At 46.4% G+C, this 25,784-nt stretch overlaps 1 protein-coding gene across 1 annotated transcript; it reads right to left on the minus strand.

Annotated features, from left to right (window-relative positions):
- Positions 1-11,446: 11,446 nt before the first annotated feature.
- On the minus strand, positions 11,447-21,323 carry LOC143814467 (uncharacterized). The gene is made up of 2 exons (XM_077293452.1): positions 21,043-21,323; positions 11,447-14,183 (listed from the first exon to the last, which is right to left on the minus strand). The coding sequence occupies exon 2, from the start codon at positions 13,959-13,961 to the stop codon at positions 12,033-12,035; it is 1,929 nt and encodes a 642-aa protein (XP_077149567.1). The 5' UTR covers positions 13,962-14,183; positions 21,043-21,323; the 3' UTR covers positions 11,447-12,032.
- Positions 21,324-25,784: the final 4,461 nt, after the last annotated feature.

Genomic DNA, 25,784 nt, shown 5'->3' on the forward strand with positions numbered 1-25,784 from the left:
TGTGCGAGGAGATAATGTTAACCGCCCTTCTAAATGCCCCCCTAGAGAGACCTATTCTGATAGGATTTGCCACTGGAGGTCTCTTGAATGGAACTGAGCCCACTGGACTGCGGGGATGCATGAAGTCATAGAGCCTAAGAGGGACATTGCCTGGCGGAGGGTTATGGAGGGTAGAGATTGCATTTTTGATGCTAGACCCTGAATTTTTTGTTTTTTGTTCCCCGGGAGCCGACATTCCATTTTTATGGAGTCTAGGGTGAGTCCTAGATACTCCTGGACCTGGGAAGGCAACAGCCTGGACTTTTGTAAGTTTATTAGCCAGCCCAACTCCCTTAAAGAGTGTATTACTGTTGTCAGCTGATTTTCGCAGTGTTGGGGGGAGGAGCCTATCACCAAAAAGTCGTCTAGATAAGGCACAATCAGGATGTTTTGTTCCCTGAGATGAGCCATTACCTCCGCAATCAGTTTTGTGAAAATTCTCGGGGCTATGGCTAGACCAAAGGGTAGAGCCGAGAATTGAAAGTGGCGTACCACCCCCCCGATGTAAACTGCCAGTCTGAGAAACTTTTGGTGATCTTTGTGTATGGGGACATGGTAATACGCGTCCTTTAGGTCCAGGACTACCATGAAGCATTGAGGAAACAGCATTTTTATAGATGACTTTATTGTTTCCATCTTGAATGCTTGAATCTCTAAACAACTGTTTAGGGCTTTCAAGTTTATGATCGTCCTGTAGGACCCGTCTGGTTTTTTCCTCAGGAACAGAGGAGAATAGTACCCTTGCCCTCTTTCTTGAGGGGGAACTTCCAGGAGTACTCCTTTTCCTACTAGCCCGATGACTTTATTCTCCAATGCCAGTTGTTCTTCCGCTGAAGACCTTGGAGATGTCATCGTAAAGGAGGGACGAGGGTATATTTGAAATGTCAATTTCAGCCCTGATTCTATTATGCTCAGAATCCAGTGACTGGAGGTAATCCTCTCCCAGGCCGAGAGAAAGAGTGACAGTCTCCCCCCCCCCCCCACCTGGGGCCAACCTTCATTGGGGAGGCTTTTTGTTATCGTTGGGATTTTTGTTAACCCCTTAGTGACAGAGCCAATTTGGTACTTAATGACCGAGCCAATTTTTACAATTCTGACCAGTGTCACTTTATGAGGTTATAACTCTGGAACGCTTTATCGGATCCCGCTGATTCTGAGATTGTTTTTTCGTGACATGTTGTACTTCAAGATAGTGGTAACATTTCTTCGATATTACTTGTGATTATTTATGAAAAAAAATGGAAATATGGCGAAAATTTTTAAAATTTTGCAATTTTCAAACTTTGTATTTTTATGCCCTTAAATCAGAGAGATATGTCACAAAAAATAGTTAATAAATAACATTTCTCACATGTCTACTTTACATCAGCACAATTTTGGAAACAATTTTTTTTTTTGTTAGGGAGTTATAAGGGTTAAAAGTTGACCAGCAATTTCTCATTTTTACAACACCATGTTTTTTTTAGGGACCACATCACCTTTGAAGTGATTTTGAGGGGTCTATATGATAGAAAATAACCAAGTGTGACACCATTCTAAAAACTGCACCCCTCAAGCTGCTCAAAACCACATTCAAGAAGTTTATTAACCCTTTACGTACTTCACAGGAACTAAAACAATGTGGAAGAAAAAAATGAACATTTTACTTTTTTTTGCAAACATTTTACTTCAGAACCATTTTTGTTAATTTTCACAAGTGTAAAAACAGAAATTTAACCACAAATTTTGTTGTGCAATTTTTCCTGAGTACGCAGATACCCCATATGTGGAGGTAAACCACTGTTTGGGCGCACCGCAGAGCTTGGAAGTGAAGGAGCACCGTTTGACTGTTTAAATGCAGAATTGGCTGGAATTGAGATCGGACGCCATGTCGCGTTTGGAGAGCCCCTAATGTGCCTAAACAGTGGAAACCCCCCACAAGTGACACCATTTTGGAAACTAGACCCCCCAAGGAACTTATCTAGATGTGTGGTGAGCACTTTGAACCCCCAAGTGCTTCACAGAAGTTTATAACGTAGAGCCGTGAAAATAAAAAATCGCATTTGTTTTCACAAAAATGATTTTTTCGCCCACAAATTCTTATTTTCACAAGGGTAACAGGAGAAATTAGACCACAAAAGTTGTTGTGCAATTTCTCCTGAGTACGTCGATACCCCATATGTGGAGGTAAACCACTGTTTGGGCGCACCGCAGAGCTTGGAAGTGAAGGAGCACCGTTTGACTTTTTCAATGCAGAATTGGCTGGAATTGAGATCGGATGCCATGTTGCGTTTGGAGAGTCCCTGATGTGCCTAAACAGTGGAAACCCCCCACAAGTGATACCATTTTGGAAACTAGACCCCTTAAGGAACTTATCTAGATGTGTGGTGAGCACTTTGAACCCCCAAGTGCTTCACAGAAGTTTATAACGTAGAGCCGTGAAAATAAAAAATCTCATTTTTTCTACAAAAATGATCTTTTTGCCCCCAAATTTTTATTTTCACAAGGGTAACAGGAGAAATTAGACCACAAAAGTTGTTGTGCAATTTCTCCTGAGTACGTCGATACCCCATATATGGGGGTAAACCACTGTTTGGGCGCACCGCAGAGCTTGGAAGAGAAGGAGTGTCGTTTTACTTTTTCAATGTAGAATTGGCTGGAATTGAGATCGGACGCCATGTCACGTTTGGAGAGCCGCTGATGTGCCTAAACAGTAGAGACCCCCCACATATGACACCATTTTGGAAACTAGACCCCTTAAGGAACTTATCTAGATGTGTGGTGAGCACTTTAAACCCCCAGGTGCTTCACAGAAGTTTATAACGTAGAGCCGTGAAAATAAAAAAATCGCATTTTTTCTACAAAAATGATCTTTTTGCCTCCAAATTTTTATTTTACCAAGGGTAACAGGAGAAAATGGACCCCAGAAGCTGTTGTACAATTTGTCTTGAGTACGCCGACACCCCATATGTGGGGGTAAACCACTGTTTGGGCGCATGGCTGAGCTCGGAAGCAAAGGAGCGCCATTTGACTTTTCAATGCAAAATTGACTGGAATTGAGATCGGACGCCATGTCGCGTTTGGAGAGCCCCTGATGTGCCTAAACAGCAGAAACCCCCCAAAAGTGACCCCATTTTGGAAACTAGACCCCCCATGGAACTTATCTAGATGTGTAGTGAGAACTTTGAATGCCCAAGTGCATCACAGAAGTTTATAATGCAGAGTCGTGAAAATAAAAAATATATATTTTTTAACAATAAAGATTTTTTAGCCCCCAAGTTTTTATTTTCACAAGGGTAACAGGAGAAATTGGACCCCAAAAGTTGTTGTCCAATTTATCCCGAGTACGCTGATGCCCCATATGTGGGGGTAAACCACTGTTTGGGCGCACGGCAGAGCTCAGAAGGGAGGGAGTACCATTTGACTTTTTTAGCGCAAAATTGGCTGTCGTGTTTGGAGACCCCCTGATGTACCTAAACAGTGGAAACCCCCCAATTCTAACTCCAACCCTAACCCCAACACAGCCCTAACCCTAATCTCAACCCGATCCATAATCCTAATCACAACCCTAACGATAATCACAACCCTAACCCCAAAACAGCCCTAATCTCAACCCTAACCATAACCCTAATCAAAACCCTAAATCCAACACACCCCTAACCCTAATCCCAACCCTAACCCTAATCCCAACCCTAATCCCAAACGTAACACTAATCCCAACCCTAATCCAAACCCTAACCCTAATCCCAACTCTAACCCTAACTTTAGCCCCAACCCTAACTTTAGCCCCAACCCTAACCATAACTTTAGCCCCCGTCGTCACAAAAAAAGTTCAATGTAACCTTTTTTTTGTACGTCGCGTCCGCCATTTCCGCGGATGCGTGGCTGTAACTCTGCCCCCTCCTCCCCAGGACATAGACTGGGCAGCGGATGCGTTGAAAAACTGCATCCGCTGCCCACGTTGTGCACAATTTTCACAACGTGCGTCGGTACATCGGGCCGACGCATTGCGACCGCCCCGTACCGACGCAAGTGTGAAAGAAGCCTAAGGCTACTTTCACACTAGCGTCGTACTCGGCCCATCGCAGTGTGTCGGGCCGACGTACCGACGCTAGCGTTGTAAGCGCCGCACAACGGGTGCAGCGGATGCTGTTTTTTCAACGCATCCGCTGCCCCATTGTGAGGTGCGGGGAGGCGGGGGTGGAGTTCCGGCCACGCATGCGCGGTCGGAAATGGCGGACACGTCACACAAAAAAGTTACATGTTGTTTTTTTTGTGTCGACGGTCCGCCGAAGCACGACGCATCCGTCGCACGACGGATGCGACATGTGGCAATCCGTCGCTAATGCAAGCCAATGGAGAAAAAACGCATCCTGCAAGCACTTTTGCAGGATGCGTTTTTTCTCCAATGACGCATTGCGACGGAAGCCAAAAAACGCTAGTGTGAAAGTAGCCTAACCCTAACCCTAGCCCTAACCCTAAATTTAGCCCCAACCCTAACCCTAACCCTAACCCTAACTCTAACCCTAACCCTAATTTTAGCCCCAACTTGTCTTCTCCTGCCGGCCGGCAGATGGCAGCAGATGGCGGGCGCACTGCGCATGCGCCCGCCATGATGAAAAAGCCGGCTGGCAGGAGAAGACAGAAGAGGACCCAGGGACCCCGGGTGAGTATGATAGGGTCCCCGAATCCCCCTATTTCTCTGTCCTCTGATGTGCGATCACATCAGAGGACAGAGAAATAACTGATCGCTTTTTTTTTTTTTTTTTTTGCGGTCGCCGGTAAACTGTTAATTACCGGCGATCGCAAAGCAGGGGTCGGTGCAAACCGACCCCGATCATGTTCTTTGGGGTCTCGGCTACCCCCGGCAGCCGAGACCCCAAAGAACATCCGGGTGCCGGGCGGCGGGCGCACTGCGCGTGCGCCCGCCATTTTTTCCCGGAAAAAAGATGGCGGCGCCCATGGGGAGACACGAGGAGCACCGGGGGAGGTAGGTAAGTATTGGGGGGCTATTGGGGGCCATCGGGGACCACATTTCTCTGTCCTCCGATGTGCGATCACATCGGAGGACAGAGAAATTAAACGGCAAATCGCGTTTTGTTTTTTTTTTGTTGCGACCGCCGGTAAACGGTTAATTACCGGCGATCGCAACTCGGGGGTCGGTAAAAACCCCCCGAATCATGTTCTCTGGGGTCTCGGCTACCCTCGGCAACCAAGACCCCAGAGAAAATCCGACTCTGGGGGGCGCTATTCACTTTTTCCACAGCGCCGTTAATTAACGGCGCTGTGGATTAAGTACCCTTAGCGGCCGCCGTTAAAAGGCGTATCGGCGGTCGTTAAGGGGTTAAAAATGAATCCCTTGTTTTTGTTTTTCTTATCTTCCCATCTCCCTTGGCCTCTCCCCGGTTTTTTACGGAAAAACCTCTTGCTCCGAAAGGGCTTCCTATAGGAGGGGAAACTCAGAGAGGGAAAAGATTTCTTTTTATCCCCTGCTTTTTCCAGGATGTCGTCTAGGGTGGAGCCGAACAGAAATTCTCCTTCGCAGGGGATGGTACATAGTTTTGTTTTTGTTTGCAGATCGCCCGGCCAGCATTTAAGCCAGAGCGCGCGCCTAGCTGAGTTTGAGAAGACTGCTGATCTGGCAGCTAATCTGATGGAATCGGCCGAAGCATCGGCCAGGAATGCCGCAGCCCCTTTCATTACCGGCAAAGTATTGAGGATTGAGTCCCGGGATGATTTTCCTTTGAGCTGGCCCTCTAGTTGATCTAACCAGATCATCAGGGAGCGGGATGTACATGCGGCTGCTACTGCCGGCTTTAGACCTCCTCCCGCTGCCTCCCAGGAGCTTTTGAGAAAGGCGTCCGCCTTCTTGTCCATAGGGTCTTTCAGGACCCCCATGTCTTCAAAAGGGAGAGCAAATTTTTTTTGATGCCTTAGCTATGGCGACATCTAGTTTAGGGGCTCTATCCCAGAAGGAGCAGGATTCGTCCTCGAAGGGGTACTTTCTTTTCGGAGTTAACAGTGATTTTTTAATGGGTTTTTTCCACTCTTTTTTAATTAGTGACGAGATCGCATCATTGAGCGGAAAGGCCCTCTTCTTTCTCTCTTCTAGACCCCCAAACATAATGTCCTGAACTGATCTTTTGGGGTGAGAGTCTACCAGCCCCATAGTGCTCCTCACTGCTTTTATGAGGCCATCAGTGTCTTCTATGGGAAAACAACTGTGCCCCGCCGAGGAAGAAGAGGACGATGATGAAGAAGAGGAGTCAGAGGAAACTGAGACTGAGCTATCACTGTCTGTGTCTGATGCCGGAGACGGGGACATGTGTCTGGTCTTTCTCCGTTTTTTTCCTTTCTTAAGGGATCTAAAGGTGTCTTCGACCTGATCCTTGATCACGGTTTTTAAATCGGCTGCGAACCCGGGAAGGCTCTCAGATACTGTTTGCTGTATGCATGTATTACATAGTCTTTTCTCCCAGGTAGATGGGGGATCTTCTCTACAAAGGGCACAGATTTTATGCTTAGTTTTTCCTAAGCTTTTCTTCCCCTATAAGAGAGACAAATAATAATCTTACTGCCTCTGACATTCACGAAGATCACTTACCACCTCCAGGACCCATAAATACCGGTTGGGGATGCTCTATGTCCGTCTTTTTCCCTGACGCCGTGCTGGACTCCTTGCTATGCTGAGACCTTTGGCGATCTTTACCGGTGGTATCCTGGTGTCCTTTCAGTTGTCGTCGTTTTTGCTGCTGCTGCTGCGACGACCCTGGAGGTGGTGATTCTGGCACGGGTGATGCTGGGTCACTCATACTGCCATTGTTGCTGCGGCTGGTGCTGCCACTGTGGTGCCAATGCTGTGACACAAGGCTCACGCTGGCCAGAGGCTCGTACTGCTGCTTGGCTCGTGATACAGATAACACTGCGGGTAACGCTGCGGAGCCGCTGGCAACTGATTCTGTTCCTTTTTTAAACGGGAGATTCCCGCCGTTTTTTTTTTGTTTTTTTTAATTTGCGCCTGCGCAGAGCTCATAGATTCGGCGCCGAGCGCCGTCCGCCGGCGCTTGCGCAGATGCGCCTCCTTGCCAGTGCCCACGCCGATACTTAGATGCGCCCATCCACCGGCGCCTGCGCAGATGTCCAGAGCCGGCACCTGCGCAGATGCGCACAACGCCGGCGCGAGCGCCGACCCATCAAACGCCGGCGTCTGCACAGATGCGCCCATCATTGGCGCATGCGCCGTAGCGGACAACGCCAGCGCCTGCGCAGAAGCCTCCTCCGACGCCCGCGCAGCCCCTGCCGGCGTCTGCGCAGAAGCTCCCGCCGTCGTCGCCTGCGCAGAAGCACCCCACTGGGGCCTGCGCAGCTCCCGTGCTCCTGCGCTATCGAGAGACTGGTAAGTCTCGGGCATGCGCCGTCGGACCAAGATGTCGCCCTAGAAGCACCTATGGAGAGGAACCGACTCCTTGCGGCCTTAATGCGCGGCTCTGCACGCCGGGTGGCGGTGCAGTGTGCAGGCTGACGCTTTTACAGGGAGGGCCACGCTACACCTCCCGCAACCACAGAGGGACCCCCCTGGATGTTGCAGCTGCTGCCTTTTACCTGGGGAGGTGACCGCGAACTCCATGTCACCTCCCCCACACACCCTAAAGGCCTACTAGCCCCAGCGGTGGTGCCTCGGGTAACCACACCAGCCGAGGCAGAGGGACCCCAGCTGCCTGAGTCGGACTGATTGGCCCCGGAATCCCACGTCGATCTTCTTTCTGGTAAGTCTGTAGGTCTCCCATCAAGGACAGGAAACCAACTGATGCAGGAGAGTGGTACCGCCTTTTTATCTGTAGGTTTCCTGTCCTTGGTGGGCGGATCCCCTCTCTCCGTGGTGCCGTCATGGGCGACAGAGAAATACAAATACATTTATATAATTTATACTATGTAATTTTCCGGATTTTACTTTTGATATTCTATCGCTCAATGTTAAAATTAACCTACCCTTAAAATTATAGACTGTTCAAGTCTTTGTCAGTGGGCAAAATCAGCAAGAGATCAAATACTTCTTTCCCCCACTCTATATAGATATACAGTATATCAATTTATAGATATATAATAAGGATATACAGTGGGGAAAATAAGCATTTGATACACTGCCGATTGTTAAAGTTTTCCAACCTACAAAGAATGGAGATGTCTTTAATTTTTATCATACAGGTACACTTCAGCTGTGAGACAGTGTAAAATTAAGAGAGAAAAAAAAAATCACATGATTTTTACATAATTAATTTGCATTTTATTGCATGAAATAAGTATTTGATACAATAGAAACACAAACTTAACCCCTTCATAATGGAGGTATTTTCGTTTTTGCATTTTCGTTTTTTGCCCCCCTTCTTCCTAGAGCCATAACTTTTTTACTTTTCTGTCAAAATGGCCACATGAGGGCTTGTGTTTTGCTGGACAAATTGTACTTTTGAACAACACCATAGGTTTTAACATGTCGTGTATTGGAAAACAGGAAAAAAAAATTCAAAGTGTGGTTTAAAAAACAAATGGTGCTATTTTCCAATACATCAAAGGGGTTAATATTTGGTTCAGAAACTTTTGTTTGCAATTACAGAGGTCAGACATTTCTTGTAGTTATTGACCAAGTTTGCTCACCCTGCAGCAGGGATTTTGTCCCACTTCTCCATACAGATCTTATCCAGATCTTTCAGGTTTCAGGACTTTTGATGGGCAACACTGATTTTTGGTTCCCTCCAAAGATTGGCCACTCCAGGACTTTGAACTGCTTCTTATGGAGCCACTCCTTAGTTGCTCTGGCTGTGTGTTTCAGGTCATTGTCATGCTGGAAGATTCAGAACAATAAATCTTCGATGCTCTTACTAAGGGAGGAGGTCGTAGGCCAAAATCTCTCTATACATGACCCCAAACATCCTCCTTTCAATACAGTGCAGTCATCCTGTCTCCTTGGCAGACAAGCACCCCCAAAGAATGCCTCTCCCACCATACTTCACGGTTGGGACGGTGTTCTTGGGGTTGTACTTATCCTTCTTCCTCCAAACACGGCGAGTGGAGTTGATGTCAAAAAGTTCTATTTTGGTCTAATCTGACCACATGACCGTCTCCCATGTCTCCTCTGAATCATACAGATGAACAATGGAGAACTTTTGGATATGTGCTGGAGTGAGCACGGGGCCTGCAGAATTTTAATCCACGAGTGCCTAGTGTGTTACTAACTGTAATGTTTGAGGCTGTGGTCTCAGCTCTCTTCAGGTCATTGACCAGGTCCTCCCGAGCAATTCTGGGCTGATTTCTGACCTTTCTCTGAATCATCCTAAGGCTTTGTGCCCACATTGCGGATTTGTGTGCAGATTTTTCGGCACCGTTTTTGAAAAATCCACGGATTTACAGCTGATTTCCTGCATTTTTTGTGCTGATTTCACCTGCGGTTTTACACCTGGGGATTCCTATTGAGGAGCAGGTGTAAAACACTGTGGAATCCGCACAAAGAATTGACATGCTGCAGAAAATACGCAGCGTTTCCGCGCGGTATTTCCCACACCATGGGCACAGCGGATTTGGTTTCCATAGGTTTACATGGTACTGTAAACCTGATGGAAAACTGATGCGAATCCGCAGCGGTCAATCCGCTGCAAATCCACAGGCAAACCGCAATGTGTGCACATAGCCTTACCCCACGAGACAATATCTTACATGGAGCCAGAGACCAAGGAAGATTGGCAGTCATCTTATGTTTCTTCCATTTTCTAATAACAGTTGTTGCCTTCTCACCAAGCTGCTTGCATATTGTCCTGTAGCCCATCCCAGCCTCGTGCAGGTCTACAATTTTGTCTGTGGTGTCCTTACACAGCTCTCTGGTGATTGCATGTGTAGACAGGTGTCTTTTATACAGGTAACGAGTTCAAATAGGTGCAATTAATACAGGTAATGAGTGCAGAGTAGGAGGGCTTCTTAAAGAAAAACTAAGGTCTGTGAGAGCCAGAATTCTTGCTGGTTGGTAGATGACCAAATACTTATTTCCTGCAATAAAATGCAATTTCATTATGTGAAAATCATACAATGTGATTGCTTTTTTTCATTTTAGATTCCTTTTCTCACAGTTGAAGTGTTTCTACAATAAAAATTACAGACCTCTTCATCCTTTGTAGGAGGGAAAACTTGCAAAATCGGCAGTATATCAAATACTTATTTTCTCCACTGTATATTATAGATATACAGGTCCTTCTCAAAAAATTAGCATATAGTGTTAAATTTCATTATTTACCATAATGTAATGATTACAATTAAACTTTCATATATTATAGATTCATTATCCACCAACTGAAATTTGTCAGGTCTTTTATTGTTTTAATACTGATGATTTTGGCCTACAACTACTGATAACCCAAAAAACCTGTCTCAATAAATTAGCATATTTCACCCGTCCAATCAAATAAAAGTGTTTTTTAATAACAAACAAAAAAACATCAAATAATAATGTTCAGTTATGCACTCAATACTTGGTCGGGAATCCTTTGGCAGAAATGACTGCTTCAATGCGGCGTGGCATGGAGGCAATCAGCCTGTGACACTGCTGAGATGTTATGGAGGCCCAGGATGCTTCAATAGCGGCCTTAAGCTCATCCAGAGTGTTGGGTCTTGCGTCTCTCAACTTTCTCTTCACAATATCCCACAGATTCTCTATGGGGTTCAGGTCAGGAGAGTTGGCAGGCCAATTGAGCACAGTAATACCATGGTCAGTAAACCATTTACCAGTGGTTTTGGCACTGTGAGCAGGTGCCAGGTCGTGCTGAAAAATGAAATCTTTATCTCCATAAAGCATTTCAGCCGATGGAAGCATGAAGTGCTCCAAAATCTCCTGATAGCTAGATGCATTGACCCTGCCCTTGATGAAACACAGTGGACCAACACCAGCAGCTGACATGGCACCCCACACCATCACTGACTGTGGGTACTTGACACTGGACTTCAGGCATTTTGGCATTTCCTTCTCCCCAGTCTTCCTCCAGACTCTGGCACCTTGATTTCCGAATGACATGCAAAATTTGCTTTCATCAGAAAAAAGTACTTGGGACCACTTAGCAACAGTCCAGTGCTGCTTCTCTGTAGCCCATTTCATGCACACGCCTGTGCACGGTGGCTCTGGATGTTTCCACACCAGACTCAGTCCACTGCTTCCTCAGGTTCCCCAAGGTCTGGAATCGGTCCTTCTCCACAATCTTCCTCAGGGTCCGGTCACCTCTTCTCGTTGTACAGCGTTTTCTGCCACATTTTTGCCTTACAACAGACTTACCATTGAGGTGCCATTGTCGGGGTCGTAACGACAATTAATCCTCATTCACCAGTCATTCCAAATTGTAATGTGAGCGCAGAACATCTGGTACCGAAAAAGAAATGATTCAGACACGTAGCTGATTCAATCTTTGCTGATGCTCTGGCGTTCAGCTCAGTGGGTAGCCGAGCAGCAACTGTGTTTTATTTTCCAATACATAGTACTAAAAAGGGAATGCAATGGGTGGGGTTTAAGCAGCATACATCTAGTGCTTAGTCTCTCTGATTCGTCGAACGTCTCCTGGTGAATTCCTCCTCTTCTGCTCATTCCTTTAGTTTCGTTTCTGAGGAAATGAATCTTAGGCTTCGGACACTAAAACCTAAAACGAAACTAAGCTCTGGCGGCCATCTTTAAATACAATTACATTTGCATTAACTAACAGATAGGAAAAACTTATTGTTTCACAGTATAAAAGTATAGCAGTACAAAAAGAGTATAAAGTTATATAAAAGTATAAAAAAGTATATAAGAAAATACATTTTTACCTTGACAATCCCCCCTAAACACTAAGTTTTTCCCTTAAAGAAGGATCCTTCGAGACTGTCCATGTGATGGGAAAAGGGGAGGTGGATTTCTTCATCCAGACACCTCAGAAACTCTCCCCTAGCGAGAGGCCTCCAGGCAGCTGAACCCTTCACTAACCTCACATGGAGTTCTCCCACTGTCCCTAAACTAAATCTCTCAGCATCATCTGAGAATGGGGGGTTTTGTCTACTCTCTTGAGAGGAATATACTTAGGGATTTCCCCTGGATCAGTACCATTGTACTCTGGTGGGTCTACTTCTTGATTGAGGAAGGTACCAGTCGGAGTTGCTTTGACAATGACCTTTTTGTACAAGGGAATAACACAACAGAGAATTATCGATCCAATTACAAGGAGGGCAATCAGTACCAGACAGGCCTGTTGAAAGAATCCCTTGAGCCCACCCAACCAACTGGAAAAGAAGGATGTGTCTACTCCGGCATTAGTTTTCAATTCTGCTGCTAACCCAGTTATCTTTTTAAGGGCTATCATGGTTTTTCCATTCACTCCAGTGTTCTGAGGGATATAGGTACAACACTCCTCTCCCACCATCCCACAAACTCCTCCTTTCTCAGCTAAAATCATATCAAGGGCTAGTCGGTTTTGAAGAGTCATTCTAGTGTTAGGGCCCAATTCTTCAACTATACCCTGGAAGGCATCTTGGCTAAAATTGACAAACCTTTGTTCACTGTAATATATGTAATTGATCCATTCAACATTTTTATTAATCTGCACCTGTGGGATTATAGAAGCAAAGCCGGCATAAATCTGGTTCTGGGCTTTAAACTGGTCCGGTACCCCCCTTGGCACTCCAATGGCATCAATATATACTAGTGGATCTTCTTCATAACTCATGTGGAGCTGATCGAGACTTCTCCTCTTTCTGGTAGGTTCATCAGGTATCTTTGGATCCCAAGGTAGAATCTTGAACTGCATGGCTAGTTTAACAAGGGTGCATTGGCCTATCCAGGCATTAGGCAACCTAGGACGGAGCTTACCATCCCCACATAACCAATAAATGTCGTACATATAATGTGTATGTTTGATTAGCAAGTCAGTAGCTAAAGAACTGTTCTCCCTGCAGAAACCTGTCTCGAAGATCCCTACTGGTGTACCTGTAGTGTTATAGGAATTGTAGCAGGTGTAATTGTCAGCTAATACGGTTACTTCTCCTGGAACCTTTAGTTTGGGTTTCTCATGAATTAGTGGGACATAGTCTGGGCAATCAGTAGGCTTCAAACCTTTCAACAGATTCATAACACAGGCAGTGATGTTGTCATCAGGGAAAAGCAATGCATGTGTGTAGAGGTGCGTATTCGCAGCAGCACAAGCAATACATCCTACAGAGATGTTCTGGACTTTTACATTGTATCTTACCCACTCTAACCATAGGTTTTTCCTTGGGGCTGTTTGTGTTTCTATGGAGAAAACCTCTTGCCACCTGAGACCTGGAATGGGTATCACTTCATTAACTACACTTTGCAAACGCTCACTTGGGCCTGTTTTAGGTATACTGGTAACAGGGGCCTTGGTTGGTCTAGAGCTAATATCCTGGAGCTGTATATGGCCTAAATACGCATGGGGTCCGGCACTAAATACATAATTATAATTTCTTCCCAATACAAATGTCTGCAGATCAGCAGATTGGGCGTTTTCAAGATTCAGGAGGAGGGGGTGACAACTTTTACCCCATTTACAGCCCCTAAGTGGTTGCAGAAGGGCTGTTAGATGCATTCTCTCACGAAGACTCCTACCCGTCCTATCCTTAGGGAACATGGCTTCGCTAGGTTTATATCCCCAATCTTTCCCTGTACTCCAGGCAGCATCTGTCCAATAATGACAATTATCATTGTATTGTCTGGTAACACACATATAAAACTGGATAGTTCCCCCTACTATCCGTTCAGTCTCAAGGCACTTGACTACATCACAGAAATCAAATCGCCAGATATTCACCGGGGCTGTCAGATTTACCCAGAGAATAGTGGGGCCAGAATTCTTATTTACAACAGGGGCCGAAGAGGTAGGGGCGAGGATGGCCCCCAGTCCCAAGGTCAAAAACAACAGCAACATTTCCCTTCAGTCACTTCTGTGATTAAACACTGGTTCGGTCTCTTTTGCAGTGTGAAGCGTGAATCCAGGTGCTCTTTCCTTCAAGTTTTACTGCAGTGGGGGTGACCAGGATCACCGTGTGGGGTCCTTCAAATCTTGGCTGGAGACAATCTCTGCGCACAAACTTTTTCACATACACCAGGTCTCCTGGCACAAAGTCATGGACCACGTCACCTGTGGATTCTGGAAGAGAAGCAGAAACTGTAGAATGGGTGTTAGACAGTTCCTTAGACAATGCAATCACAAATTGTACAACTTTATCATTTGTCTCAGACAACTCTTGAGGCCTAATATCTCCTATTTTAGGTGGAGCACCGAAAAGAATCTCAAAGGGAGTCAGGCCATGTTTTCCCTGTGGGGTGTGTCTGATATGGTATAAGACCACAGGGAGCAAATCTGGCCATGGGAGTGGGTGGTCCTGGCTCATTTTAAGCAATTGTGTCTTAATTGTGGAGTTCATTCTCTCAACTTTGGCTGAACTGGAGGGGTGATAAGGGGTGTGTAGACCCAAATCTGTCCCTAACATGTGCCACAATTCCTCGTAGACATTGGCAGTGAAGGCTGGGCCTTGATCTGATTCAACAACTTCGGGTATTCCAAATCTGCACGAAATTTCAGTGATGAGCTTCTTAGCTGTAGTTTTGGCAGTCATATTGGTCACTGGGTAGGCTTCAGGCCATCCTGAGAACATATCCACAGCCACTAGGACATACTCATACTTTCCTGTCTTGGGCATTTGAATATGATCAACCTGAATTCTCTGCCAAGGGTAATCTGGTTTGGCAAGATGCTGAAGTGGAACCTTGGCGGTGGCTGTTGGGTTACAAATGGCACAGACTGGGCAGGCTCTTGAGTAAGCTGTGACAGTGGTAGAGATTCCTGGGGCCCAGTAAAGCTTCTTGATACAGGCTAGTGCTTGGTTCTTTCCTCGATGAGTTGATCCATGAGCCCATGCTGCGACGGCTGGATACATTCTTTTGGGTAGACAGGGTCTCCCATCCACCTTATAGAGTCTAGGAAATTCGTATTGTCCGGCCGAACTACGATTCCCATGAATGGCTCCTGCAGCTTCCCACTGTTTCTTCTCTTCTCTAGAAGTCAACTTTTGTTCTTCCCACAATCTTTCTTCAGGTGGTCGAGCTGGCTTCCAGCCAGATCCGGTGGCAGGGTATTCCATTTCCATGTCTTCTATCAACTTCTTCTTCTTTCTTCGGGCTTCAGACTTCTCAAAGTCTCGTTCTTCTTCGGCTTGGGTAGCTTCTTTGGTTGCTTGTTCCTTTGTTTGTGCTCTGGTAAGCACAGGCATCACGGGTGTAGCAGTGTTTTCCCAACAGGGTTTTTCTGGTGCTGTTTCTTCTTCTTCCCACTTTGCTGAGACATTCTTTATGGCAGCAGCTTTGGCAGCTTGGTCTGCTAAATGGTTTCCTCTAGTTTCCTTCGAATTGACTTTCCCATGAGCTTTGACCTTGATCACCGCAATCTGTGCGGGGAGCTCTAGTGCCTTCATCAGGGCTTTAATCCTTAGTGCATGTTTAACAGGGGTTCCTGTAGCCGTAATGAACCCTCGGGATTTCCATAGGAATCCAAAATCGTGACAGATTCCATAGCCGTATCTTGAGTCAGTGTAGACATTGGCCGTTTTCCCTTCTGCTAGATAACATGCTTGTTGTAGGGCCACAAGTTCGGCTTCCTGTGCTGACAGGTGAGGTGGTAGAGCTTCAGCCAGAAGGACTTCTGTGTCAGTGGTGACAGCATATCCAGTGTGGAACTTGCCATAAGAGTCTGCAAATCGGGATCCATCAGTCCATAGTTGCAAATCAGGGTTGAGGAGTTCCTGAGTTACCACATTCTGTGGTGCAGAAATTTCTTGCTCCAGTGCTTTTACACAGTCATGTGGGTCACCAGGTGATCTCCAGTCTGGTAAGTCCTTATACCATTCAGGTAACTCCCCCCTAGAATGTGGAAGCAAAGTGGCTGGGTTGATAGTAGTACATTTCTGGAAAGTGATGTTGGAAGGCAGAAGTAGAGAGCACTGAAGCCTGAGATGTCTTTGGCTCGTCAGATGCTTAGGAGATGTTTGTTGAAGGACAGCAGAGAGATCATGTCCAGCTTGAATGACCAAGTCATGACCAAGGGCTATGTCAGCAGACTTGTCCAGGAGAACATGGGCCGCATGTACAGCCTTGAGACAGGATGGAGCAGTTCTGGCAACAGGGTCTAGTCTGGCTGAGTAGTATGCCAGAGGACGGAAACGATCAACATGTTTCTGTGCTAGCACACCAGAGGCATATCCTTCAGACTCTGAAACAAAGAGGTGGAACGGCTGAGTGTAGTCAGGGAGACCCAGAGCAGGGGCACTGACAACAGCTTCCTTGAGAGTCTCAAAACAGTCCTTTTGCTGAGCATAGATATACGGATTTTCAGCATGTTCCCAATCTGGTCCTCCAGTTTTAAGACAGTCATACAAGGGTTGCATGAGTCTTGAAGCATCCGGAATCCACTGTCTGCAGTAGGTAATGAGTCCTAGAAAAGACTGCATAGCAGAGTACGTCTTCGGATAAGGGATGTCCTCGATGGCATGTTTTCTGTCCTCGGTGAGGTGTCTCGAGCCTTGAGAGATACAGTGTCCGAGGAAGACAACTTTCTCTTTGCACCACTGGACCTTGGCCTTTGAGACTTTGCAGTTAGCAGAGTGGAGGAAGAGGAGTAAGGACTCAGAAGCAGCAAACAGATTCTCTTCAGTTCCACAGAGGAGTAGGTCATCAACATACTGGAGAAGCGTGACATGAAGATTCTGTAACACCCACGGATCCAGGGTCATCTTCATAGCATGAGTGAACTGGTTAGGGGAGTTCTGGGCACCTTGAGGTGTCCTGGTCCAGGTTAGCTGAGATCCTTGAAACGTGAAAGCAAATAAGAACTGTGAGTCTTCATGAAGCGGGACACTGAAGAAAGCATTAGCCAGGTCAATGACGGTGAAAAGTGTTGCCGAAGTAGGCACTTGGGAAAGCAGGGTGTTGGGGTTGGGTACCACAGGAGTTTCCAAGATGGTGGCTGAATTGACTGCTCTGAGGTCCTGTACGAGTCTGTATCTCGGGGGGTCTCCAGGAGCTGTCTTTTTCTTTACCGGAAACAGGGGCGTGTTGCAGGGTGAAACACATCTGATTAGCACTCCAGACCGCAGGAGGGAGGTAATCTGAACTCCAAGGCTCTGCTCTTGGGCAGCCTTAAGTGGATACTGAGGTAGTCTGGGGTACGGATGCCCAGGTTTGAGGTGTACTTTTACTGGAGGCACTTTGAGCAGACCCACATCTTCAGGTCCAGTTGACCACAGAGCGGTAGGTACATTGGGCAAATCCGGGGAAGGTGTCGTTTGCAGAGTCATCATCATCAGAGGGAAAGCTTTAAGGACACAGCGATCCTCAGCGCCTTGTTGTGAGGCAGGGTCCTGTAACTGCAGTTCCATCCCTTGATCACCGAAGGTGATGGTAGCATGAAGCCTTTGAAGGAGATCAGCTCCTAGAAGGTTGACAGGGCAGGTTTCAGACACCAGAAATTTGGCAAAGACACCAGAGAAAGGGCCAGCTGAGACAGGAACAGTGAGTGGTGATGAGGTTTGTTGGCCTTCAACTCCAATACACGTAAGGAAATCTGAAGACAGGTAAATCGTAGGAGGCAGCTGAGATGAAGAGATAACAGAGGTGGCCGCCCCAGTGTCCACTAAGAACTTGAGAGGTTGGCTGTCCACTTCCAGGGTCACTGCACCGCAAGATGAAGTACAGGTGGCGGGAAAAGTGGGCACCGGTTGGCCTGAACTTCATGAGTGTGGAGGAGGAGGAGGTCTCTGAGGGTACCCCCTGCGAGGACAACTTCTTCTCATGTGACCAGGGCTGGCACACTCCCAACACAGAGGCTTCCCCTGGTCATCACGAACTGGTCTGTCCCTGTAATTCCGGCCTTCGGGCCCTCTCAACCTCAAGGGTGGTGGTCCATATCGATCCTGAGCCTGATACACCATAACAGGTACTTCTGAGACTTCTGCCATATACATGGCTGGTTTCTTCTTGCCTTTGTCCTTCTGTGCTTCCTTCTCTGCTTCTTTCGCTGCTTCTTTTTCTGCTTCTTTCTCTTCCCTTTGAAGCAATTTCTGATAACTCTTCACAACAGTAAGGGCCTGTTTTAGGGGACCATCAGGTAATTCGGGACGAAGCTTCATGACCTTATCCTTCAGTGGATCTTCCAGACCATCAATAAAAGCACGGACCAACAAGGCTGCCTGCGTCTTCACATGGGTTGAATAACCCAAATCTTCAAACTGCATAGTTAGTCTGGCAGCATATTTCTCCACAGCTTCTCCAGATTCTTGTCGTATATCCTGTATTGATCCTGCTTCGTCACAGAGACGATCCTGGGCCCACTTTGTGAGTTGAGCAATAAACTCCTTTCCAGACTTGAACTTATTGAGAGGTCCTGCTTTAGTGGGATCCAGTTCCTTCATAATGGTGGGGAGGAAATATTCGGAGGCTCTGATAGAGGTAATACCTGATAGATCAGACCATGTAGCCCCGTAGATGCTCCTAATCTGCTCCAGTCTCCTCACATACTGCATGGGAAATTTGTCTGGGTCACATAACTTGCTGACAATAGCATCAATCTGTACCGGAGTGAAGGGTTTGTACTTCAGCTTCAGTTCTTCTTCTTCGTCATGTGTCACTACCTCGCCCTCCGGGGCAGTTGGGGGTGCTGTGGGTGTTATCTCATCCAGAGGCTTTATACCCGTATGCATCAGTGGCACCATGTATTCAGCTACCAAGGGCATGATGCCCTCTAATCCAGACTCGTGGTAACAGACGATTCTGACTTCTTGTAAGTCTAGATTTGGGGTTGATTGGAGGCAATTCTTGATGACCAACATGTTCCTTCATACAGGGGCCCAGTGGGTATCCAAAGAGTCCTGAAGATATCAATGGTACAGCCAAAGTTCTACGAGGAAGTGTATCTCTCCCTAGCCGTCCTGCAAGAATGACCACTGTCTGCAGGGCAGTCTGCAACATTGTACGGCAGTGTTCGGGTGTCCTGTTGTCGTATATAGGGCCTGCAGTGTGTAGCACTATATCACAGGGCAAATTCCCTCCCTGGGTAGTCATAGCATCTCCTGGATGCAAGGGGCCATAATTGACAAGGTAGGCCTGACACTCTTGGGCTATGGATGGGCCCCCCTTTTTAGCTATCTGTTGGGCCAAACCACCTCTATGTGACAGGGCAGAATTAGCTGGGTTCACTATGGCTCCCACCTGGTGTGTAAGTATGTCCCCATAGCCCACTGAGAAGAGAACCTGGGAGCCCTGAGGTGTGATGTAATAACGTGAATGACAGGGGAACCAGATTTCGGGGTCATGGGGCAGCTTAGAAGATTTGTTGAGAGGGGTAGGTAGTGGGCTCCTTCCAGGCCGGGGGGATTCGAATGGACCTAATAGCATTGGCAGGGCAGGGGGAATTGTGGCGGCCTGGTTGTCCAGGTCTTCTGATTCTTCATCATCTCCGATAGCTTGGCGTCTCTTACGTATTACGGACTGGAAAGCTGCACTGCCGGTCAGAGCTTCGAGGGTAAAGGGACCCTGACCTGGCGTGTTTACAAATATCACAGTGGGTTGCACTGGGAGACCAGACCCCGAGACTGAAGTGGATACGGGAACATTGGAGGTGGAGGCAGCATCAGTCGGTGCTGGGGGTTTCTCAGGAAGTGGTGGTCCCTGATAGTACTCGCCGGAAAGTGTTACCAGCGGACATAGTGGCTGGGGAGGAATTCCAGGTGCACCAAGATGGCTGCCGGTGGAGGCGTGGCATGCCCCACTTCCGGGGGAAGTTCCGGGTGCACCAAGATGGCCGCTGGAGGAAGTGTGGCATGCCCCACTTCCTCCCATGATCTGGGCGGACCCCTGAGGACGGCCCGCCCCACACACACGGCAGATTTCCACCCAGTTTGGATTCTGCACGCCACAAGCAGGACACACCCACGCTTCTGGAGAGTTTGGCCCATCGCCATTATAGGGTGGTGGTTGGGACTGCATTTTCATCACCAGTGGCACGGCGGCCATTTTACAATCTGTAAGATCACAGTTCAAAGGCATTTTATAACCAAACACGGGCTCCGCATTATCTGATCCACCCTCCCCATCGACTTCTTTCCATCCTTCATTCTTCAAGCCTCGCGCAACTCGCAGATGAGCTTGTGCTTGTTCTAACAATCCTTTATCTTTCAACATGCCTCGTTTGTTCTCTATGAGATTATTCCACATAGCCGGCTGTAGTCTCCCTGACGAGGGCAATCCTGCATGCTTATACAATCTCTCAACATTCTTGACTGCCTTCTTGCCCTCCCGTGACTGAACTATTGCCCTGACTTCCACAGCATCCTCATCTAACTTGTGGGGCACCGACTTCTTCTGCTTTAAGAGACGCAACATGACTCACAGAATACTGTGATTTTCTGCAGTAAAACCACTAGCAGCGATATCAACGGTGGTGTCCCACAATACGGAAACTCGCTCAACGTATTAGAAAAAGATTTTCTGTCCCTAACTTGAACACCAACGATTAACAGACTATCCTGCTACGATATTCTAAACAGTCGGGAGGCGGTCTCCTAGTGAGAGCCCTCCACAGAAATACAGGTGGTCCCTGCTCGGGACGTCTTAATTACCTAGCTGGTACAATATCACAGAGGCTGCGTCTCCTATCCCTTCCTCTAAGCTGCCCCACAATCTACAACTTGCACAATTTTTCACTCCACTTCACTACTAGACAATAGTCACGGGTAGGATGATTGAATGGAGTACAATGACCGGTAAAGGAGGTGTGGTGTACAGAGGTCGCACAGGATGCGAGTCTCTCAGTTGCTGGTTCAGAGCGGCACAGGATCACATTCGATCTCACCACTCGACCGGTCACTCTCCAGACCCAAAAAGAGACCACAGACAAACCAATAACGGCTGAGACACTAGCAAGTGTGACACATACAGTGTATATGATCGCCACTTACCGCGTGCAGAGGGTGATCAGTCCTCGAGGTCAGCCACTACGGGTATCATCCACAGACATCCAGGCATGGGTCCAGAGAGTCTCGGATCGCTGGCCACGGCCCCACGTTGGGCGCCAATTGTCGGGGTCGTAACGACAATTAATCCTCATTCACCAGTCATTCCAAATTGTAATGTGAGCGCAGAACATCTGGTACCGAAAAAGAAATGATTCAGACACGTAGCTGATTCAATCTTTGCTGATGCTCTGGCGTTCAGCTCAGTGGGTAGCCGAGCAGCAACTGTGTTTTATTTTCCAATACATAGTACTAAAAAGGGAATGCAATGGGTGGGGTTTAAGCAGCATACATCTAGTGCTTAGTCTCTCTGATTCGTCGAACGTCTCCTGGTGAATTCCTCCTCTTCTGCTCATTCCTTTAGTTTCGTTTCTGAGGAAATGAATCTTAGGCTTCGGACACTAAAACCTAAAACGAAACTAAGCTCTGGCGGCCATCTTTAAATACAATTACATTTGCATTAACTAACAGATAGGAAAAACTTATTGTTTCACAGTATAAAAGTATAGCAGTACAAAAAGAGTATAAAGTTATATAAAAGTATAAAAAAGTATATAAGAAAATACATTTTTACCTTGACACCTTGATACAGCACTCTGGGAACAGCCTATTTGTTGAGAAATTTCTTTCTGGGTCTTACCCTCTTGCTTGAGGGTGTCAATGATGGCCTTCTTGACATCTGTCAGGTCGCTAGTCTTACCCATGATGGGGGTTTTGAGTATTGAACCAGACAGGGAGTTTTTAAAAGCCTCAGGTATCTTTTGCATGTGTTTAGAGTTAATTAGTTGATTCAGAAGATTAGGGTAATAGGTCGTTTAGAGAACCTTTTCTTGATATGCTAATTTATTGAGACAGGTTTTTTGGGTTATCAGGAGTTGTATGCCAAAATCATCAGTATTAAAACAATAAAAGACCTGACAAATTTCAGTTGGTGGATAATGAATCTATAATATATGAAAGTTTAATTGTAATCATTACATTATGGTAAATAATGAAATTTAACACTATATGCTAATTTTTTGAGAAGGACCTGTATAATATACATATATCTACACACACACACATTATATATATATATATATACACACACACACCAGGTGAAATAAGTATTGAACACATCACCAGTTTTCTAAATAAATATATTTCTAAATATGGTATTGACATGAAATTATCACCAGATGTCTGTAACAGTAACAACCCATCCAGTCCACAGAGGCAAAGAAAACAATAGATGTCCATAAATTACAAAATGAAGAAACAAAGTAAATCCACACCACTGCACCTTCCAAGTACTTGTTCAGACCAATAAATCTCACACACACAAGTTTAATGCTTTATCGCCCCAAGGAACGAGTGCTCAGTCCATAAAAAAGGAGTACAATGTCCAGCTATGAAGAAAGGGAATGGCACTCGCCTTCCTAAAATCCAAACTTTATCGCGACATAAAAGTCTTCAGCAGGGGAACAAAGTAGCATGGAAGCGCGGTAGTGCGAAACGGCCGTCGTCCGCTCTTTGTTCAGATTGCTCCCCTTCTGAAGACTTTTATGTCCAAATAAAGTTTGGATTTTAGGATGGTGAGCGTCATTCCCTTTCTTCATAGTTGGACAATGTCCATAAATTATGGCAGCACCTTTAAGGGGGTTCACCCTAATGTGACTATGGGTTCATAGAATCATAGAATGTTAGAGTTGGAAGGGACCTCAAGGGGTCATTGTGTCCAACCCCCTGCTTAATTCAGGATTTACTAAACCAACTCAGACAGATGTCTGTCCATCCTCTGAAGACTTCCATTGAAAAAGAACTCACCGTCTCTCGTGGCAGCCTGTTCCACTAATTGATCATCTTCACTGTCAAAAATGTTTTTCTAACATCTAATCTGTATCTGCTCCCTTTCAGTTTCATTCCATTGCTTCTCGTGTTCCATGTGCAAATGAGAATGAGACATTTTCACTGTGACATCCCTTCAGATATTTGTCGACAGCAGTTAAGTCTCCTCTTAGCCTTCTTTTTTGCAAGCTAAACATTCCCAGATTCTTTAACTGTTCCTCGTAGGTCATAGTTTGTAATCCGCTTACCATCCTGGTAGTTCTTCTCTAAACTTGCTCCAGTTTTTAAATGTCTTTTTAAAATGTAGTGCCCAGAACTGGACACAATATTCCAGATGAGACCTGACCAAGGTGGAGTAGAGGGGGGTAATTATTTCACATGATCTGGACTCTATGCTTCTCCTAATACATCCTTGACCTCGGTTTGCCTTTTTTGCTGCTGCATCACACTGTTGACTCATGTGCAGTCTGTGATTTATTAGTATACCCAAGTTTTTTTCACACATGCTGTTGCTTAGTTCTATTCCTCCCATTCTATAGATGTAATTTCCATTTTTCTTGCCCAGATGTAGAATCTTGCATTTCTCCCTGTTAAATTCTACTCTATTAAGGCCCCGTCTCACATAGCGAGATCGCTAGCGAGATCGCTGCTGAGTCACAAGTTTTGTGACGCAACAGCGACCTCCATAGCGATCTCGCTATGTGTGACACGTACCAGCGATCAGGCCCCTGCTGCGAGATCGCTGGTCGTGTCGGAATGGCCTGGACCTTTTTTTGGTCGTTGAGGCCCCGCTGACATTGCTGAATCGGTGTGTGTGACACCGATCCAGCGATGTCTTCACTGGTAACCAGGGTAAACATCGGGTTACTAAGCGCAGGGCCGCGCTTAGTAACCCGATGTTTACCCTGGTTACCAGCGTAAATGTAAAAAAAAACAAACACTACATACTCGCCTTCTGATGTCCGTCAGGTCCCTTGCCGTCTGCTTCCTGCTCTCACTGACTGCCGGCCGTACAGTGAGAAGTGAGAGCACAGCAGTGACGTCACCGCTGCGCTCTCAGTGTACGGCGGCTCAGTCAGAGCAGGAAGCAGACGGCAAGGGACCTGGACACCGAAAGGCGAGTATGTAGTGTTTGTTTTTTTTGGTAACCAGGGTAAACATCGGGTTACTAAGCGCGGCCCTGCGCTTAGTAACCCGATGTTTACCCTGGTTACCGGGTGCTGCAGGGGGACTTCGGCATCGTTGATGACAGTTTCAACGATGCCGAAGTCGTTCCCCTGATCGTTGGTCGCTGGGGAGAGCGGTCTGTGTGACAGCTCCCCAGCGACCACACAGCGACTTACCAACGATCACGGCCAGGTCGTATCGCTGGTCGTGATCGTTGGTAAATCGCTTAGTGAGACGGGGCCTTTAGTCTCTGCCCATTGTTCAAGCTTATCTATATCCTTCTGAATCCTTTCTCTGTCTTCTGATAGTGTTAGCTTTGCATTGTTTGTAAATTTAATTAGTTTACCTTCAATTCCCTTATCTAGATCATTTATAAAAATGTTGAACACTGGGGCCAGGACAGAGCCTTGTGGTACCCCAATTGAAACATTTTCCAATTGGATATGCAACCAATAATAATAATAAACAGAAATACCGCAGGTCCAGATGGAACTGGCTACCTATTTGAGCAAATGTTATTGCCTCTAGGTGTGATTCAAGGTCATATATGCAAAGATGTTATCAGTTACTACTCAATAGCCACTGAGAAAAACCATTGGAGCTATTGCTAGCTCAAACCTCTGCAGCGGATACACATAAAAATCAGCAGAGGCACTTGCCAATAGGTTCCGTTCAAAATGCACACGAACTTGCTTCACATACCTTAAAATTCACAGAGGATAATCTTGTTAACTCTTCCAGTTTGGTAAGTGAAAGCTTAGGTGTGCAGATTTCCACTGATGCTTTATAGGTGGATGAGAACTTGTTGCAGGTCCGTGCAGGGCTGGGTGGATGAACTAATATGATTGCACCACCCGAGGTTCGGTGCGGTAGGCAGAGAGGCGCCGCAAATCCGCGCAGAGCCAGGGACGTCCAAGCCAATGGTGTCCCTGGTTACACAGAGAAAAAATTGACGGCACTGCTCAGCAGTGCGTGACGTCACTGAGGTACGGAGCATCGCTGGGTCCAGAAACAAACAAAACCCATTTCAAAGTGTGACGCACTTATTCATCAAGGTTACAGCCCCGTCGGTAGCTCCGTATATATAAGGGCCAGCCAGACCTCTTGCAATACACCATTAACTCCCTGTTTGCCAAAACTGCAGCTCAGCCCTGTAATAGTCAAAACTAAATGGCATATTGCTCATTGGGTTAATTGGTTCATAGAACCTATTTAAAGTCCTTGCTGCAATCTGCAGTCCAAATGTATACAGTGCAATATACAGAGGGCACAATAGAAAACGGGTGGAAAGAATTTGCTGTAGTTAGATAGTTTTGAAGTCCTGGCAGAACCTGACTACAATTTCTCGATCTACATGTCATTCATTTACAAATTTCTAATATTTTTGTACTTTATGTGCCCATCCATGGGCAGCATGTATCAGACACTGGCTGCAGGTATGTTACTCAGAAGGAGCAGGCAGGGAGAAGCCGCGGGACCGGCCTGTCTGACTAGTCTCCCGAGCCGCTTTTAACCACTTCACAACTGATGACATATATGTGCTATCCATGCATCAGCTGTCAGGTTATAGGTGATTACTTATTGATTCGTGGAGGTCCGACAAGTGGAAGCCCCTACAATTGGCAGAATGGAGCACTTTTATCCCTGTTGGAGCGGTAGTACGCATGCTCAGAAGAAAACACAAAATTGCAGGA

This window comes from Ranitomeya variabilis, chromosome 1, assembly GCF_051348905.1.
Source record: "Ranitomeya variabilis isolate aRanVar5 chromosome 1, aRanVar5.hap1, whole genome shotgun sequence".
NCBI classification, from domain to species: Eukaryota; Metazoa; Chordata; class Amphibia; order Anura; family Dendrobatidae; genus Ranitomeya; species Ranitomeya variabilis.